General features: G+C 42.9%; 1 protein-coding gene across 14 annotated transcripts in view; it reads left to right on the top strand.

Annotated features, from left to right (window-relative positions):
• The window catches only part of RALGAPB (Ral GTPase activating protein non-catalytic subunit beta), a 112,789-nt gene that overhangs the window by 30,904 nt on the left and 63,507 nt on the right, over positions 1–18,378 (top strand). For 11 of the 14 annotated variants that reach the window (XM_043526610.1, XM_037877287.2, XM_037877288.2 and 8 more), the window contains 4 exons: positions 2,681–2,812; positions 10,865–11,043; positions 15,405–15,553; positions 15,689–15,908. In XM_043526610.1, coding sequence (XP_043382545.1) covers positions 2,681–2,812; positions 10,865–11,043; positions 15,405–15,553; positions 15,689–15,908 — 680 coding nt within the window. Of the gene's footprint in view, positions 1–2,680; positions 2,813–10,864; positions 11,044–12,202; positions 12,251–15,404; positions 15,554–15,688; positions 15,909–18,378 lie in introns of all 14 variants that reach the window. The other 3 variants (XM_043526612.1, XM_043526613.1, XM_037877283.2) reach the window with 2 other exon arrangements.

Below are 18,378 nucleotides of genomic sequence, written 5' to 3'. Positions count from 1 at the left end.
GCATTTACCGGGGCAAACCACTAAAATATCTAGGTGTGAAAATACAATTTCAAGAAAAGCATAATCACCCAGTTGGACTTTGCTCTTGCTGTCCTACAGTTTGGCCTCTTTGACTTGATTTTCTTCCCTTCTTTCCTGCTCTTCCTAGTATAACAAATTTGCTGCTATGAAAAGTGTGGCCCATGACCTGAAGTGCCTAGAGTAGCCCAGACTGAAAATGGCAAGGTCAGGGCAGGCCGCAAAAAGAGAGCAGATTCTCCGAAAACTGATGGTTAACCCTATAGTTAGATTCACCAGCCAGTCACAACATTGTGCTCTTGATCCCCCATGCTGGTTATCCAGAAGCTTAAAAATAAATAAATCTCACAACCTCCTTATTGCATTCCAGTTTCTGGCTCCCAATCCATGACTAAGTCCAGTAAAGTAAGAAGTTACTTCAAACTCTGTTCACTTTACAAAATGTTCTTCTTATCCCCAAAGGACCAGACACAGTACCAGATCAATACTTGTTTGGATCTTACCCAAAATACAACTCTGCTAGCCAATCCTTTATTATCTAAAACTAAAGGTTTTATTATATAAGAAAAGAAACAAAAGAGAAGATAGTTGTTAAGAGTCAAAGCAATTAGATACATACATATGACTTCAGAGTTCATATATCACGTTCTTAACAGCATTGGATTGTTTGCTGGCTTGTAAAGTATCTGTGGAACACATCCAAAGCTTGGATAGGTCCATCAGTCCATTTTTCATAGCTTCAATTTGTAGAAAACTCACTCCAGAGCTGAGAAGCAGGATTGAAGACAAACTGGAGATGATGCAGCTGCTTTTTTATATCCTTTCCCATGCGGCTTGTATATCCTTTTTGTCCCAAACACAAGCTCACAGCACATGGGTACATAGGCACCAACTTCTTCTGGTGCTGGTGGGTGCTCGACCTGCTCCTGACCTGCCCCCATTCCAACCCCTGCCCCATTGGACTCCTTCCCCAAATCCCTGCCCTGGCCCTGCCTCTTCCCCACCTCCTCCCCTGAGCAAGCCACGTTCCTGCTCCTCCCCCTTCCCTCCCAGAGCTTGCTACACTGCGAAACAGCTGTTTTGCGGCGGCAAGCGCTGGGAGCTACGGGGAGAAGCGGGGATGCGGCGTGCTCAGGGGAGGAGGTGGAGGCAGAGGTGAGGTGAGGTCGGGGGGTGGAGAGGGGAGCTTGGCTGCTGGTGGGTGCAGAGCACCCACTAATTTTTTCCCATGGGTGCTCCAGCCCCAGAGCACCCACAGAGTCGGTACCTATGCATGGGTATGGAAAAGTACGTGGAGTCCCCTGTCCATAAGCATGTCCCTACATGTCCTGCTGACTAGGTGTAGCCCCTATCTTCTCTCAGTGGGTTCCTTGTACAGCTGATGGCCCTTGATGGGCCATCAAGCAGGTTGGATAGTGCTAATGCCAGTCTGTCTGGGAGTGTCGCCCAGAAACACAGGACGAGTTTGAGATACAGATATAACACATTTATAATTCATGATAAGATTAGCTAGATATAACAATATTATCATATTTAGCAGATTATAACTTTTCCAGTGATACCTTACATGGCCTATCTTGTATACTATTCATTGCTATTTTGTAATATTGGTATCAGTATTTTAAATGTTCACCCACATTCCATACAGTGTCACAGATAGCAGTCTCAATTAGCTCAGATGGGGCACTAGTTGGAGAGGAAAATATCAAGTGAGGTTTTTTTTTTTCCAGATTGGGGGTGTGCAAAGCATAATTTTAAGAAGAGTAAAAACTTGAGATTGAGGTGGCAGGGACTCAGTTTGGAGAAGAATGAGACCATTCTGATTGGAATCTGTGCCATTTCTCACCGGTTTGCAAGATAGAGGAATTGGAGGTGGCAGGTTGGATCCTAAGTTTCTTTTGGATGGTCAGAAAGCACAAGAAAGGTTTGTTCCATCGCTGCTTGGCCAGAAGGTTATCACTCTTTCCATCTGTGACCTCACTTCAATTATCCAGGCCTTTACCATCTTGAGATTGGATCATTGTAATGTGCTCTGTGGTGCTATACTTCGAGACCACTTGGAGACTCCAGCTTCTGCAGATTGTAGTGGGTCTGCTTGATAAGCTTGGCACCTCATGGAGAGCATACATTATACCTGGATTTGCACTGGCTCTTTGTTTCCAGGTGTAATTCAATGTGTTGATTCAAATCAATAAAAGCCCGAAGTGGTTTGGGACCTAATTACTTGAGAAACTGCCTCTCTCCTTTTGCAATACCTTGTCAGTTAAAAACAAAAAAACAAAAAAAACCACATGGCACACAAGCTGGTAGTCCCCTGGTTTTAAACAGTGAGGGTGGTGTGCTGGCAGAGTGTTTTCAGAGAGGGCCCCGGCATGTGGAATGCCTTCTTAGTCTGACAGAGTCCAAGCACACGGAACTTTCAGGCATGCTCCAAGGCTGTAGCTTTTGAGAAGGGTGGAATAGAGAGGGTTAAATGGATTGATGATTAATTTTGAATGGATGACTGTGTAAAATGTTCATGGTTCATTTCGTAAGGTTTGTAATTGGTTTTTATTTTACATGCGCTTAAAGCAATATATGGTGCATCTTTTTACATATGTACAAACAGTGCCAAGTGTGAGGAGTACTAATGCAATGACAGCCTTACTGACTTGTCCCCTAGATTGCTGCGTTTTACATATGGACCTTCATTTCCTCCATTTAAAATTCCTGATGAAGATGCCAGTCTGATTCCTCCTGAAATGGACAACGAGTGCATTGCACAGACTTGGTTTCGCTTTTTACATATGCTGAGGTAATGTAATACTTATAAATGAACATGATATAAAGCATGCAAGAAAGAATATCAACAAATCCATGTTGGATGTGAGTGAAGTTATCCCAGCAAGGGGAGAGAACTAATGTTAAGTGTCTGAAATTAATAAAGACTACTAAAAAAGTGCTCCTTGTGACAGTGCCACAAGGGCTGTGAGTGGGAGTTAGAAAACGTTTTTCTCGTACAACTTTGAACTTAGTGGTTTTTGCAGAATTTAAGCGTTTGCCAAAAAAAAAAAAAAATTTATGATTTGGAGAGAAAAATTTGCAAATGTGACCTGATGCACCATTGTCTTTTAAGACTGTAAACAGGAAGACTAAAACAATAGCTCTAGGAGATGTGAATTGCTTCCATTCATCTCAGTGGGGTATTAAATAATCTTTGTAGGTCACATTTTTTAAAATGGGCGTGTATCCTTTTCTTGTTTGTTTATGATGTTCTTCAAGTGCTTGTTCATGTCCATTCCAATGTAGGTGTGCACGCACTGCATGTACCGCCAGGGGAAAGTTTTCCCTCAGTGGTATCCGTCAGGTCGGCTCTGGTGCCCCTGGAGTTGTGCCGGCATATAGGGGCCTGCCACCCCACCACTCCTTCAGTTCCTTTTTACCGCCTGTCATGGTTGCTAGATCTTCGGCTTGTCTCTTGCATTCTGCAAATGCCTTCTTTCAGTGGACTTTTTTCTGTAAAAATTGTAAATAGTTACTGTTAGGATTAAGTTAGCGGGTAGCTAAGTAGTGTAATATAGGTAGTAGTGGTCCCTGCTTAGCGGGGCTAGGCCGCCCTGCACCACAGTATGCCTCGGTCCCAAGGGTTCAAACCGTGTATGGCATTCCACAAACCGATGCCGGTTAGTGACCCACATGATATCTGTCTTAAGTGCCTGGGAGAGACCCACGTGCAGGAGCTTCAGACCCAGGACAAAAAAGGACAGAGAAACTAGACTTAAGTTCCTCCATACGGAGGCAGCACTCCGTCCTGCTTTGGAGCTGACGCAGGTGAAATCGGCACCGTGTACTTCTAGGTTAGTAAGAAGTGCCCTGCCGTCTCTGATGGTGGTGCAGTGCGGTTCCACATCCCCGGTACCAAGAAAGAACTTTGCTACTGACGGTATGGGGCTCCTGGCATCGACATGAGTCCCCAGCACAGAGGAAATCAATTCTGGCATGGGACTCCCGGCACTGCTAACAATCGCCGGTGCCTAAGAAAAAGCAGAAAAAGACAGACGGGGGGCGCTGTCCAACCCCAAGGTCTGCAGGCGATAGGGCTTCTGGTAGCGTGTGACCCATGCTGGGCCAGTTGGAGGCACCAACACGGTGTGCGGCATCATCGACTCTGGCCCTGGAAAGGGTGTCATTGAGTCTGGTACCGTTGGACTCCCTGCCAAGGGAGAGCCACCGCAGCACAACAGCCTTGGCTTTACCGTTTATGCTGGAGGCTGTAAGGGACCTCTTTTTCTCCGTGGTGCCACCATCCTTGGCCACAGTGACCACGCCAGAACTGAGGGCCACCGTGGCAGGGAGACAGGTGCTGGCGAAGGGCAAGCTGGTCATGATGTTGTGGCACGAATCCCCTCATTCATGGCACCACTCTCTGGCACTGGTCTGTACCGCCCCGCCTTGGTTGCCAAGAAGCCACTCCTCAGACTCTGATTTGGGAGCAGAGTCCTAAGCCTCACGCAGGAGCAGACATTGCTCCTATAGGCAGCACTCTGCGACCGGACATGAGCCAGGACATAGCCGCCGGCACAATGGCAAATGCCCCTGCAGTGGCCGTTTTGAAATCCCTGAGCATTCCAACCTATCCAGGGGTCCCAGTCCATAAGGTTGTATTCTGCGATATCAGAGGCACGAGCTCCATCCCTCTTGGAAACAGGGATCAGTCCCCCTGTGCCGAGCCTGGTGCTGAGCAGGAGGTTGCCTGCTTACAGGACCCATCTGGAGGAGAGGGAGAAATACAGGGCCAGGTGCCTGTGCAGGCTTCTCCATCTTCCTCTCTCAACGAGGCAGTGCTGGGAACAGCTATGGTGCCCTCCCAGTAGGATTATAGGGTGCACCAGGAACTCCCAAGGAGGGTAGCTCAGAACCTGGGCATTCAACCAGAGGAGATCTCTGAATCCTCCCACACTTAGTGGATATTATGATGGTCCTGAGGCCATTATGGGCTGCCCTGCCATTGAAGGATGCCATCCTGGAGCTATAAAAGTTCTCTGGCAGACTTGCACATTCCTCCAACCTACTGCAAAGAGGATGGAGAGGAAGTACATTTGTCCCTCCCAAGGGGTATACATTTTTGTATGTTAACACCCCTCCCCCACCCCCGGCTCGCTGGTTGTTTTGGTGGTGAACAAAAGGGAGAGACAGAGGCAACAGGGGCGAACCCCTAAGGCCAAAGATGCCAAAAATACTCTATCTTTTTGGCAGAAAGGTCTACTCTACTGAGCCACCAGCTCAAGATATACCAACCTACGAGCACTTGGTGGTTGGCAGACTTTAATTCCTGGAGTGCTTTGGCAAAGTTCAGGGAGCTCTTGCTGCAGGAATCCAGGGGTGAGTTTTCAGCCATAGTGGAGGAAGGCAAAGCAGTGGCCACGGCGTCTCTCCAGGTGGCTCTGGACACGGTAGTCTGCTCCTTGGCTTCGGTGGTGGTCATGAGGCAAAGCTTGTGGCTTCAGTCTTCGGGTCTACCCTATGAGGTCCAGCAGGCAATCCAGGACCTGTTGTTTGAAGGCAGATCACTCTCTTTGGAGCAAACTGATTTGAAGCTCCATAGCTTGAAAGACTCAAGGGCTACTCTGAAATCTTTGGGTCTGCATACACCAGCTCCTGCTAAGAAGCACAGGTTCTACCCTAAGCAGAAGAGACAGGAATACAGCAGGAGAAAGAACAGAGGCTGTAGAAGGAGGCCCCTGTCCCAATCCTCACCTGCCCTAGCACCTGCCCCCCACCCCTCCCGAGACATTTGTCAGGGTTTAAGTAGGCCTTTTGAGGGTACGCCTCAGGATGGCGTACCAGGACGGTGTCTCGATCCTATTTCTCCTACGTTTTGTGGACCGGTTGTCCCACTTCTATCAGATGTGGGCCTGCATTACCACAAATTGTTGGGTAGTGTGCATGGTGGAAGTGGGATACACTCTCTTCAATTCAGTCCCCCCCCCGCCCCTTTCCCACCCTCCCCATCCTCCTTCAGGGACCCGTCTCATGAGAGACTTCTAGCTGAAGAGGTGCAGTCACTCCTAATCTGTGGGAGCAGTGGTGGCGTTTCCAACAATGCTAAGGGGTTGGGGTTTCTACTCCTGTTACTTCCTAATCCCAAAGGCCTATGGCGACTGTGACCTGGGGTGCCTGGGGAAGCCCTCACTGAAAATGCCAGGCTCAGGGCAGGCTGCAAAAGAGTGCAGAGCCTCTCAAAACTGGTGGTTAATGCTGAAGTTAAACTCACCAACCCGTCACAAACTGTGCTGCTGATCCCCCCCACTGGTTATGAAGAAGCTAAAAAAAGAAATCACTCTGCCCCCTTTATTGCATTCTGTTCTTTGGCTCCCAATCAGCATGCAGGTCCAGTACAGTGAGAAGTTTAGAAACTCTGCTCACATCTACAAAATGTTCTTCTGACCCCAAAGGGTCTGCCACGTTACTAGATCAATATTTGTTTGGATCTTACCCAAAATATTATGCTGACAGCCAGTCCTTTAGTGTCTAAAACCATGTGTTTATTATAAGGAAAAAAGATACATACAGAGACTTCAAAGTCCATATATCAGTTTCTTAGCAGTATTGGTGAGTTCGCTGGCTTGAAAGTCCCTCTGGAATACATCCACAGCTTGGATAGGTTTTTCAGAGTTTTGTTTGTAGGAAAGCTACTCCAGAGGTAAGAAGCAGGAATGGAGACAATGCAGCTACCCTTTATATTCCTTTTGCCATGTAGCTTGTACTTCCTGTGTCCCAAACATAAGCTTCAGAGCATGTGGAAAAGCTTCAGAGTTCTTCTCTATCCTTAGATATGCCCCTAAAAGTCCTGCTGATTCATAAAGTGTATTCCCTGGCTCCTTTCAATGGATTCGTTGTACAGCTGATGACCCTTGATGGGTCATCAAACTAGCATCAGCACTGCCTAACCTATCTCTCTGGGGTGTCATCCGGATGCACAGAACCAGTGTGAAATACAGATATATCCTACATATCTATAACTCATGATACAAAGGTGATACAAACATATAAACAAGATTATCATACTTGCAAATCATAACATTTTCACTGATACCTTACATGGCATATCTGATCAGATTCCTTGCAATTTTATAATATTGGTATCAATAGTGTTATAAATGTCTCATATTCCATACAGCATCACAGCGACCTCAGAACAATTGTTGGATTTGTGAAACCTCAACAGATTCATGAAGAAACTGAAGTTCTGCATGGTGTCCTTGGCCTCCATTATCCATCTCTAGATCCAGGGGACTGGTAGGCCGTCCTTGATTTAAAGGACATATATATTTTTAGATTGCTGTCTTTCAAGGGCACAGAAGGTACGATTTGTGGTAAACCACAGACATTACGAGTTTATGGTACTCCATGCAAACCAGGCCAGAGATTTTTCTCCCAGAAAGTCGGTTCAGAGCTATAGAGGCACTCCTAAAGAGCCTGAGGGATCGCCACAGCAAGCAACTGCTTAAAGCTTCTGGGGCATATGGCATCATGCACCTACGTGGTGCAATGTGCAAGACTGAGACTAAGACCTCTCCAGTCTTGGTTGGCATCTGTATAAACACCAAGTTGGCATCACCTGGACAAGGTGGTCTCATTTCCCCCGTTTTGATGATTTCCACCCTCCTTTGGTGGAGGACCTGGAGATAGTGTGTGCAGGAGTTCCATTCTTGAGACCTCCAGCGTCAAGGTCTCTTGTCATAGACGCATCGGAGATGGGATGGGGGCCCACCTACGGACCTTCAGGACTCAAGGCTGCTGGTCCCCAGAGGAACTTGAGTTGCACATCCAATGTGAAAGAAATGAGGGTGGTGTGCCTAGCCTGCCAAGCTTGGCAACTGCATGTCTGTCCTCACAGACAACACAACAGCAATGTTTTACATAAACAAACAGGGCAGAGCTCGCTCCTCTCCCCTATGTCAGGAGGCTCTGCACCTATGGGATTTCTGTATAGCCCATTCCATTAACTTCAAAGCCTCCTACCTCTCAAGGTCTCAGAACAAGCGAGTGGATCATCTCAGCAGATCCTCTTCCAACAGTCATGAGTGGTCCATTTGCACAGATGTCATGTTTTTCAGAGGCAGGGATTTCCCCAGGTAGATCTATTCGTGATGAAGTACAACAGGAAATGTCTTCAGTTCTGCTCCTTCCTAGGCCACAGTTTGGGTTCGCTCACAGACACCTTTCTCCTTCCTTGGACAGATCAGGTCTTTGCCACATTCCTTCTCACTTCTCTCATACACAGGGTCCTGCTGAAGGTCAGAAGGGATAGGACGGGGCTGATCCTGATAGCCCTGGCCTGGCTGCACCAGCACTGGTTCACCACCCTCCTAGATCTCTCGATGGACACATCAATCACCCTACCACTATTTCTGGACTCTTATCTTTCAAGATCACGGTCACCTGTGTTACCCAAACCTCCAATATCTCCACCTTACAGCATGGAAGCTCCATGGTTGAGCCCAGCGGAATGGCTTGCTCAGGGCCGGTTCATGAGGTTCTCTTGGGTAGCAGGAAGCTGTCTTCTAGAGCAACTTACCTGGCAAATGAAAGATTCTTGATTTGGTCGATGCAGAAGGGTGTTTTGCCTACTGAGTCATCACTGCCCTTCATTTTAGATTACCTGCCTCACTTAAAGCAGGAGGGTCTGACGGCAGTCATCCACAAGGGTCCATCTATCTGCGATCTCTGCATTTCACCCTTGGGTGGGTGGCAGGTCGGTCTTCTCAAACTCAATCTGTGAACGGCTGTATCCACAGGTATCTCAATGTGGTGCTGACAAGGCTAACAAGACCCCTATTTGAGCCACTGGCAACATGCTCCCTGTTCTATCTGTCTTGGAAGGTGGCCTTCCTAGTCGCCATTACTTATGCCAGAAGGGTGTCAGAAATCCAGGCTCTTATCTCCAAGCCACTGTGTATACTGTTGCCTTCAAGGACAAGGTACAGCTGTGGCCACACCCATCCTTTCTACCAAAGGTGGTCTCACAATTCAATAGTAACCGGGACCTCTTTCTGCCAGTCTTCTATCCTAAACCACACACAAGCTGAGATTTGAGGCGTGCACTAACTTTCTCTGTAGAGGACCAAACTTTTTAGGAAGGCTGCCCAGCTATCCATAGCTATTACAGCCAGAACAAAAGGCCATCCGGTCTCGGCCCAGAGAATGTCATCATGAATCACTTTCTGTATCTGCTCATGCTATGACCTAGCAAAGCTCCCAGCTCCTTGGTTGACAGCCCAAGCTCTACAAGAGCTCAAGCATTGTCGGTGGCATTCGTGGCACAAGTTCCAATCGGGGTATGTGTAGAGCGGCAACTTGGTTGTCAGTCCACATGTTCACGTCACCCTATGCCATCATGCAACAAGCCAGAGGTGATGTGGGCTTGCTATTAGTCAGCATGCTAACAAACTCATCCTTCCACCTGTATAACTGCTTGGGAGTCACCTACATTGTAACGGACATGAGCAAGCACTTAAAGAAGAGAAAATGGTTACTAACCTTCCATAACTGTTCTTCGAGATGTGTTGCTCATGTACATTCCACAACCCAGCATCCTGCACCTCTGTCGGAGTTAGCTGGCAAGAAGGAATTGGCAGGGTGGCAGGCCCCTGTATACTGGTGCTATGAGGGCACGACTCTAGGGGGCACCAGAGTCGACTCGACAGATACCGCGGAGGGGTAACTTTCTGGTGGTGGTGCACGTGGCACCTGCACAGCTGTGTTGGAATGGACATGAGCAACACATCTTGAAGAACAGCAGTTACGGAAGGTTAGTCACTGTTTATCCATGATGAAAACCTGGAAGGTTGTTAGTGTGTGTATTGCTTGTGTTTTTTGTTGTTTTTATCAGAAATATGCAAAGTATGTCAGGTTTGGTCTGCATTGGTTTAGTTAAAGAAACTTTAGGAGTTCATTGTGAACTATGATATCTTATGAATGGCAAGGCTGTTCTAGCTTCACATTTTAGCTAAAGGAAATTTTTATTTAACTAGTTATTGCAGTTATATAGGTGTTAGTTTTAACAGTAACAAAAAATCCCTTTCCCCTCCACCCCTTCAATTGCTCACCTGTCATTCGTGGTCCTCTTGATGTCACCATTGGGCTAGTTCTCCATCTGCCATACTCTTCCAGCCTCGACAGGCTTTCAAGTGTTTTGTATCAACCATAAGAAAAAAAAAAAAAAAGCACACATTTTTTCTTTGTAGGTCTTCTTTAGCCGGTCTGAAACCTGATGGCAGCAATTTAAATATTCGTAATAAGTGCTATGGCTCTTAACCAGTGTTGGGTACTGTTAGCTAGTCCAGAATTTGGATGGAAAAGACCTTTTCTGTAACTGCTCCATCCATCTGCAACTGCAGGATTGTTATCTACAGTGTATTCTCTGGATCTTCACCAGGTTTAATTTGAGATGGTAGCTCCATTCACTGACCGTGATTATAATTTTTATAAAAACTTTTTTTTATAAAACTTCAGGTCAGTAGAAATGTTTCTCTGCTTTCTACAAATTTTTTTATTATACCACCTGAAAGCATGCTCTTGCAGCCTTAGAAACCAAAGTGTTGTAGCATTAAGACCCTGAAACTGATTTTTATTGTCCATGCAGAGAGAATAACTAGAAACAATTCTCTTATAATCTAAGGTGTTCGCAAAGAAATTAGTTTTGTAAAATCAAGCTATGTTAAATTGAGTGTCCTTTTAAATTTTCATAATTTACGCACATTGTCTGACTATCAAAGGTTGCATATTTGGGTGTTAAGATTTTAACTGCTATGAGTACACTAAAATATCTTTTTTTTTTTTTTTTTTTTTTTTTTTTTGGTAGTAATCCAGTGGATTTGAGTAACCCAGCCATTATAAGCTCTACCCCCAAATTTCAGGAGCAGTTTCTGAATGTGAGTGGAATGACTCAAGAATTGAATCAGTATCCCTGCCTTAAACATCTGCCTCATATATTCTTTCGTGCCATGCGTGGGATCAGCTGTTTAGTGGATGCATTCCTAGGTAATCTTTCCACTTATTTGTATATAGTTAGAACATCACCATCTGTCCTAATTTAATACAAGACTTCAAGTAATTTTTGTTTATGCTTTTAGGTCTGGATTTTCAGAATTGTGTGCATGGGGTTTTTTCATGCACAACTAATGCTTTTGCCCACGTTCTCACAGCACATTTACCTGCAGATGGCAAATGAGACTTCTAACTGGCCAGTTATGTGTGCATAGTTATTACATTTGCCTGAATCATCCTACAAATGTGTACACAGTTCTGAAAAGCTGGGCTTAATATAGTACAGCCAAAATTTGTAAACTGGGCCTCCAAAATCAGGCTTCTAAGTCACCTTGTTTTTCAGCGGTTCTGAGCACCAACAATTTAGTTTATAAAGCTCTTTGAGGCACAGTGCTTATTACTATGAAGCACTGATCTTTGATTGTATTGCTCTTGGAATACAAATTTAATAATCGTTTAAGTCCATGGGATTTGCAGGTGCTCAGCATTGGTGAAAAACAAGGCACATTTGTTTAGGTGCCTCTTAAGAGTCTAGTTTAGGCCTCCGGGTTTCAAAATGTTGTTTGGTAACATGATATAATTTATGTAGAGTTTTTGATGTATTAGGTATTATGCCTCTTACCTTCCTGAAGATTAATCTAGACTTAAAACTTCCTCAGATTTTTGTGTGCTATATTGTACTTCAGCTCTTATTGCCTGTTCTCCGCTTTTTGACTGACGTTTTTAATATTAACAAATAAATAATCTGTTATGACTCCCAGAAGTCTGAACTGATAAAACAGGTTGTGGAAGACTATAGAGTAAATACATGTCACTACTGTGCTCATGGGAAAAAAAAGTTAATCTGTAACATAATGCTACCTAATTTACATTTCTTCCTTTGAAGGAACCTGGACAGTTTAGTTCCCTCAAATTAAAAAAAAAAAATGTATTTGCCACACTGCTTTTATAAAGCAACTAATATTCTTTTGACTAGTAATACCTGTTTAGTAGTATACTAATGATACATGTTAATATAATCTGTTTGTATTAGGATGTTGCTTGTTGCAAACATAATTCAATGAGCATATATTTCATTTTCTAAAGAATGGCTTTATTAAATGCTTCTATTGTATATTGCAGAAAGCAGCAAATTGATTTCTTTCTTCTCTAGGAGTTGCAGCCTTTACGAACAGTGGGTGTGAAAGATTACCCAGATATGGTATTAAGTCTTGTTGCTCTCATTTTGGTAGCAAGAATCTGGGCAGAAGGGCTGATAACTAATACTGATGTACAAAACAGAGTTGTAAAAGCTGCAGTATTCTGTCATTATTTGTAAAAGTGTTGTTTCAATCTTTTGTATAATAAGGAAATATTTGAATTTGTTAAAAGGACATTGTTATGGTATGGCAACTTAAAAATGTTAACTATTTGTTATTGCCTTGAAGAGGTCTAAAATTGAAATCTGTTCCAATTTTTTTACCCATTGGTTTGTCATAGGGCTGGTTTTTTGTTTTTGTTTTGTTTTTAAACAAAACTGTGAAGTGTTTGATGTTTAAAACATTATACATTAATTGCAGTGATTTTGCAAACAGATGTAGAGTAAAACTTTCACATTGGAACAAACTTCCAAATGCATCAACTTTAAAAATATTTGTATTAACAATATGTTGTCTATTTTGCATAAACTTTCTCAGAATTGCTACGGATTACAACATTTTTATCCCTAAACTATTGCTGCTGTTTATCTGAACTTCAGTGAAGTCATAACATTGCAATTGTGCTGCAATAACCATGCTAAGAATATCATAAATGAAGAATTATGACCTCACTGCAAGATCTAATAGAAGCTGGGTTTTGTGGAATGTGGACTTCTTAAAATCAAAAATAGGTTTAGTTCTGGTGGGGAACACAGAGTGCTCCAAGCCACTTTCACTTTGTATATAGACTCCTTTCAAGTTTGTTCCGGTATGAAAGAGGTGCCCTTAGTCATTTATAGGAAAAAAACAAGGTTAATCCTGCTCCTGGGTTCCTGCCAATGGTGTCCCTTCAAACAATTTGTTTAACTGCTATCAAGCATAAAGTTCAAACTGAACGTTTGAGTTAGTTTAACACAGAATACTGCTTCTTTGTAATTACAAAATTAATAATCCTCTCAACACTGTGTAAATCTTATTTGCTTCGTGTATTGTGCCACATGTTGCACCAGTGCAGGCAGAAGTGCAGAGGTGTCACGTTACACATTGGCTAACTGCCACTGTCCTTTCAGTTTTACATTGGTTAAGCTTTTGAATTTGCTTAGATTCATATATACTTTGAATGTACTCTTGATACGTTACTCAGTGACTAAGAGTTTGAAGTACGTATTGTGTTCAGGATGAATTTTCATGGTAAAAGTACTTGAAAATCAATATAATGTACTGCCCTCCTCAGTTTGTACGGGGCTATATAATGTTGCCAAGTCTTGCATTCCTGACTCTCTGCACTGTTTTCCTGCCCTGATATAAGAAATGTCCTGGCGCTGATTTTATTTTTAATACATTACATGTGAAGAATTTATAATTCAGCAGTTTGCTAAAAATGTCTATTAATAACGTGGTACTGCCTTCTAAATAATAGATTAGTGACCTTCTACACAGCAAACTTATTGTAAGTTGTTGAACAGTGCAGATATAGAATTTACATTTTAATCTCTAAAAGAAGCTTCGCTGGTATAAATATTTAGAAAGGGATGAATCTTTAAAATATAGTGCTTGATTGCGCATTTCTAAGCCGGCTCCCACATATTTGATTCTCCCCAGGTAGGAAAAACAGACTTTGGCCTGGCTAACTCCTGGCTTAGATTGGGAGGCTGGTCTTGAGACTTCTGTTGCTACCTAATAACTAAATAGCAAAACTGCTTTGTCCAGTAGTGTCAGAGAGACCTTACAATGAAAGGTGAGGGGTGAAAGTGAATAAGGACCAACTGCAGCTCCCTGCTTCCAGTTACGTATCACAGCCTGGAATGCTGTACCCAGCAGAAGACAGGGTTGTCACTTTGGGATTGGGAGCAGAAGCCGATGGGCTAACTACAAATGTTTGTTTCAGATATGCAATATTGCTTCTTTATAGCTTTCTTTTTACATTCTTCCGTTCCTCTGTGGGCATGGAGCCTTAGATTACCCACCTGATTTTTTTTTTTTTTTTTTTTTTTTACACTATTCAGAGTAAATATGTGTAATAAACTATGATAGTGGTAACTAAACTTTTTCTCTTTGTCCTGAAAATATTGGCAGACTTTCTGTGATTAGTATCTGGACAGGTTCAATATCTTAAGCACCTCACAGAGAATGTGTGGAGAAAATGAATAAGGAAGTGTTGTTTACCACTTCACAAAACACGAGAACCAACAAAATTAGTAAGCAGCAGGTTTAAAACCAACAAAAGGAAGTACTTCACACAGCGCACAGTCAACGTGTGGAACTCTTTGCCAGGGGATGTTGTGATGGCCAAAACTATAACTGGGTTCAAAAAAACATTCCATAAGTTCATGGATGGTAGGTCCATCAATATAAACAAGGATGGTTAGGGATGCATACCCATATTCTGGGTGTCCCTAAGCCTCTGACTGCCAGATGCTGGGACGGGATGAATCACTTGATTGCCCTGTTCTGTTCATTTCTTTTGAGGCATTGGCCAGTGCTGGAAGACCGGATACTGGGCTAGATGGACCATTGGTCTGACCCAGTATGGTCGTTCTTATGTTCTTAAATGCCCTGCCATAGCCTATTAATTTCTTTCTTTTTTTCTTTTTCCCCTAATCTTGCAAACACACTTTCGCCTTGTATCCTGGTTTCTCAGACTGGCCTTAAAGATATTAGTTTCTCAGCAAACCACAAAGATTAAGCGCTCTATCCCACAATGACCTCCCGTTACATTTTCTAAGACAGATGTTGGGGCTGGGGGAGCTTTTAATTGAAGTGGAGGGTGAAGTGGATTGTCCTTTGTTTCATTCAGACCTCTCTATGTAGAGTAAAAGTGAATTGGTTGTTCTGAACCCATGACTAGAAAGAAAGTGGCTTTTTACAAACTGTCTGCATTCCATTCTACCATCTGGTGCCCTCACTCCTCCACTTTCTTAGGTGCTTATGTGGGTGTTTGGTCACCTTTGTTATTATAAGCAGTGGTCTGTCATGTAGATTTAACTCAAATGCTTTTCTGGACCGCTTGTCAATCTCTACTAATACTGAATGATAGATGCTTTTTTAACTCTGTGGTGTTTGGGGGAATCTTTGATGCTAATGATTTACAGAATGCCTTAATATCTAGTCATACAGATTATGCCATAGGGCTCTAAAAGTACTTTGCACTGAGTTTTGCTTTATTTTGTTCTTCAGGCATTTCACGACCCCGGTCAGACAGTGCTCCCCCCACGCCAGTAAATAGGTTGAGCATGCCACAGAATACTGCTATCAACACAACCCCACCTCATAACCGAAGGCATCGGGCCGTGACTGTGAATAAGGCAACAATGAAAACCAGCACTGTAAGATGTTATGCTTAGTACTTCAGTATTTTCTGTTTGATCTTGTTGATGGTTTCTTCTGCTTCTGTGTATGAAGGAATATAAAATTGCCTTAAAAATCTCTAATAGGGTGAAACTTTTCTTTTATTCAAATAGGTTAGCACTGTTCACACATCAAAAGTGCAGCACCAGCCGTCATCGTCCACCTCTCCATTGTCTAGTCCAAACCAGACTAGCTCTGAGCCTCGACCACTACCAGCTCCCCGCAGACCAAAGGTTAACAGCATCTTGAACCTCTTTGGATCATGGTTATTTGATGCAGCATTTGTTCACTGTAAACTTCATAATGGAATAAATAGAGACAGCAGCATGACTGGTAAATATTGCTGACCAAATATATGTCACTCTTTCCTTGCTTACTGACATTTCCTACCTGCAAGATTAATATTTGCTTACTCAAAAATAAATTTGAATGCTCTCTGGTAAAGCACTGTATTATGGTTAACCCTTTCCAGCTGAACTAACCCAAACTGGCACCTTTGCTAGCAGCTCAGCAGAGATCTCTTCTGAGTTTGGTTTTATCTTAAAAATAAAATATCACCTAGACTTTAGTACATACTTGTTAAATCAAATGTTACTAATTAGATAACCAGGCAGTTTCCATTATGTCAGCTAGGAGACTGTTATTATACAAAAGAAATGCAGTGTAGTGAGGGAGTTTCCCTTTGTATCTTGGAAAAGCATCACTTTGAGTAAGAAAAGTTGTTTGTTTGTTTTTTTTTCTTATAATGGCAGTGCTTTAATACATTCACATGAAAAGACTGGCAGCATCGTTACAGATGCCGTTCTGCATCATGTAACTTCACTTGACCTTAGTATGGGAGAACAGGATTTCTACATCTTCGCAAAAGGAAAAACTCAAGCAAAATCATTCCCTTTCAGTGGTGGTTAACCACATCAACAGACTGGTAGTTTTCAATCCTCCTAACTGTTAGATTTTTTTTCAGTACTATAGAGTACCTGGTTTCCATGGCTAGATCTGTTTGAGATATGACATATTGTAGAAGTAGTGCTCTCTGTATTGGTGGTGGTCTGTTCAACATGTTCTTCAAGTAATAGGTCAGATTTAGTGGCTTAAAAAAGAAAAAATCAAATCCATAACCGGGTAGGAGAGGTTTGTATTAGCAAGTTTAGGTTTAGAGGTGGGACTCAATAGCAATTAAATTGGCTAGCTTCCATGTTTATCCTGCAGAAAATACATTCTTTGATTTGTTAAGCTGATATGATATAATTATTCAGTGAGTTTTGCAGTGTTTGTTCTAAATACGTATGTCAGGCATATAAGGCCTGATTTTCAGAGGTGCCCTTGACTTCAGTGGGAAATATATGTTCTCAGTTTCTCTGAAAAATCAAGCCAGTAGTACGCATTTAGAGAGAGAGAGAAGTGGCTGAGCTTAGGAAAACTGAACAATTTAAGAGTAAATTCACACCTGCATGCACAGATGAGCAAACTAATACCTTTATTATTAACAGGGGTTATTAACAGGGGTTTCATACCACTTTAAACACTGAATTTACCACTCGGTCTATTTGTTGCTTAAGTTGGACTATTTTAATAGTTTACAGGTGTTCTCTTAGAACTGGATGTAGACATAAATAAAGTATGAGCAATTTTGAATAAAATAAATTTGCAGTGTGCACAACATCTGAGCTGTACGTTTACTCCACTCACTTCCTTACAGATACTTTTGCTGCGTGGGTTTTTAGAAGTAGTTCTTAAAACCAAATTACTTTTTACGTACCAGTAAATGTCAGAGACTGAGAGAGAGACCAAGGAATAGTTTGGGGGTGTTAATTAAAACATCTGGTTGTCCAAAAATTGTAACTTGGTAGAAGTAAATCTTTCATTCTCCAAAGCTGCTCTGTGCTCGCCTAGTCAGTGGATATAAGTCCTATGCCGTTAGAGGGAGATTGTAATATTTGTGCCCCAGTGGAGGGACATGGCTTTCTGGCTGATGCTTTGCAGTTTCCTGTCTCAAGCAGTTAGACATAGCTGTCTGGATGGGTGAGGTAGACCTGTGTCTATAGTTGCATAGACTATTTTAACCCCAATCTTTTTTTGCCCATGAATGGAGTGCTTTGCAGTCAATTCTGTCCCTCTTTTATGCTCTCCAGAGCCCTACAGGAAGAGGCCAACCTTTGCCTGACATGTCCTGCTGATTCTGTTAGCAAGAACTGCCCCACAAGAAGGCACTTAAGATACAATGATGATAGGCCACCTGATGAAGACCCAGATAGACAGAAAATAGTGTTCTATTTCTCTGTGGCTTGGAAGGTAGAGGTTTGGTTTGTGAGCAGAAACCTCCTGAATTTGGAAGTCTGACCCAGTCCATGCAATTCCTTTATTTCACTACTTGTGCATTTCTCCCATTCCCACAAGGAGGAATGCCTTCTTGGGGGACAGCTTTATTTATGTCGTGATACCGTTTAAGGAGAAAGCTAATGTAACACTCTCAGAAAATAAAAATCCTTTTCAGGGTTAGCCCTTTTGATTTTGAGACTCCCAAGTCCTGTAGACTACGGAAGATACAGTTCCTTTCCTTTTCAGAGATATAGATTGCCTGATCAATCTTTCTTCAGGTCAAGAGTGACTAGTTTGGCCCTGGCAGCTCGTGCATACAAATGGACTTAGGTCCACAACAGCCATACTGTTAGGAGGCTCTAGTGGTTTGCCTTCACGTGAACTGACTGCTAGTCACTGTGCCTCATAGCTTCTTACTTGAATTTGCCTATATGCCTGGTGAGATACCTTTTTTCCTCATCTTCATATAAAAAGAAATACAATC

Source organism: Chelonia mydas, chromosome 13 (assembly GCF_015237465.2).
Source record: "Chelonia mydas isolate rCheMyd1 chromosome 13, rCheMyd1.pri.v2, whole genome shotgun sequence".
NCBI classification, from domain to species: Eukaryota; Metazoa; Chordata; order Testudines; family Cheloniidae; genus Chelonia; species Chelonia mydas.
Note: the sequence above shows the minus strand (reverse complement) of the source record. Positions and strands in the feature narration are given on the sequence as shown.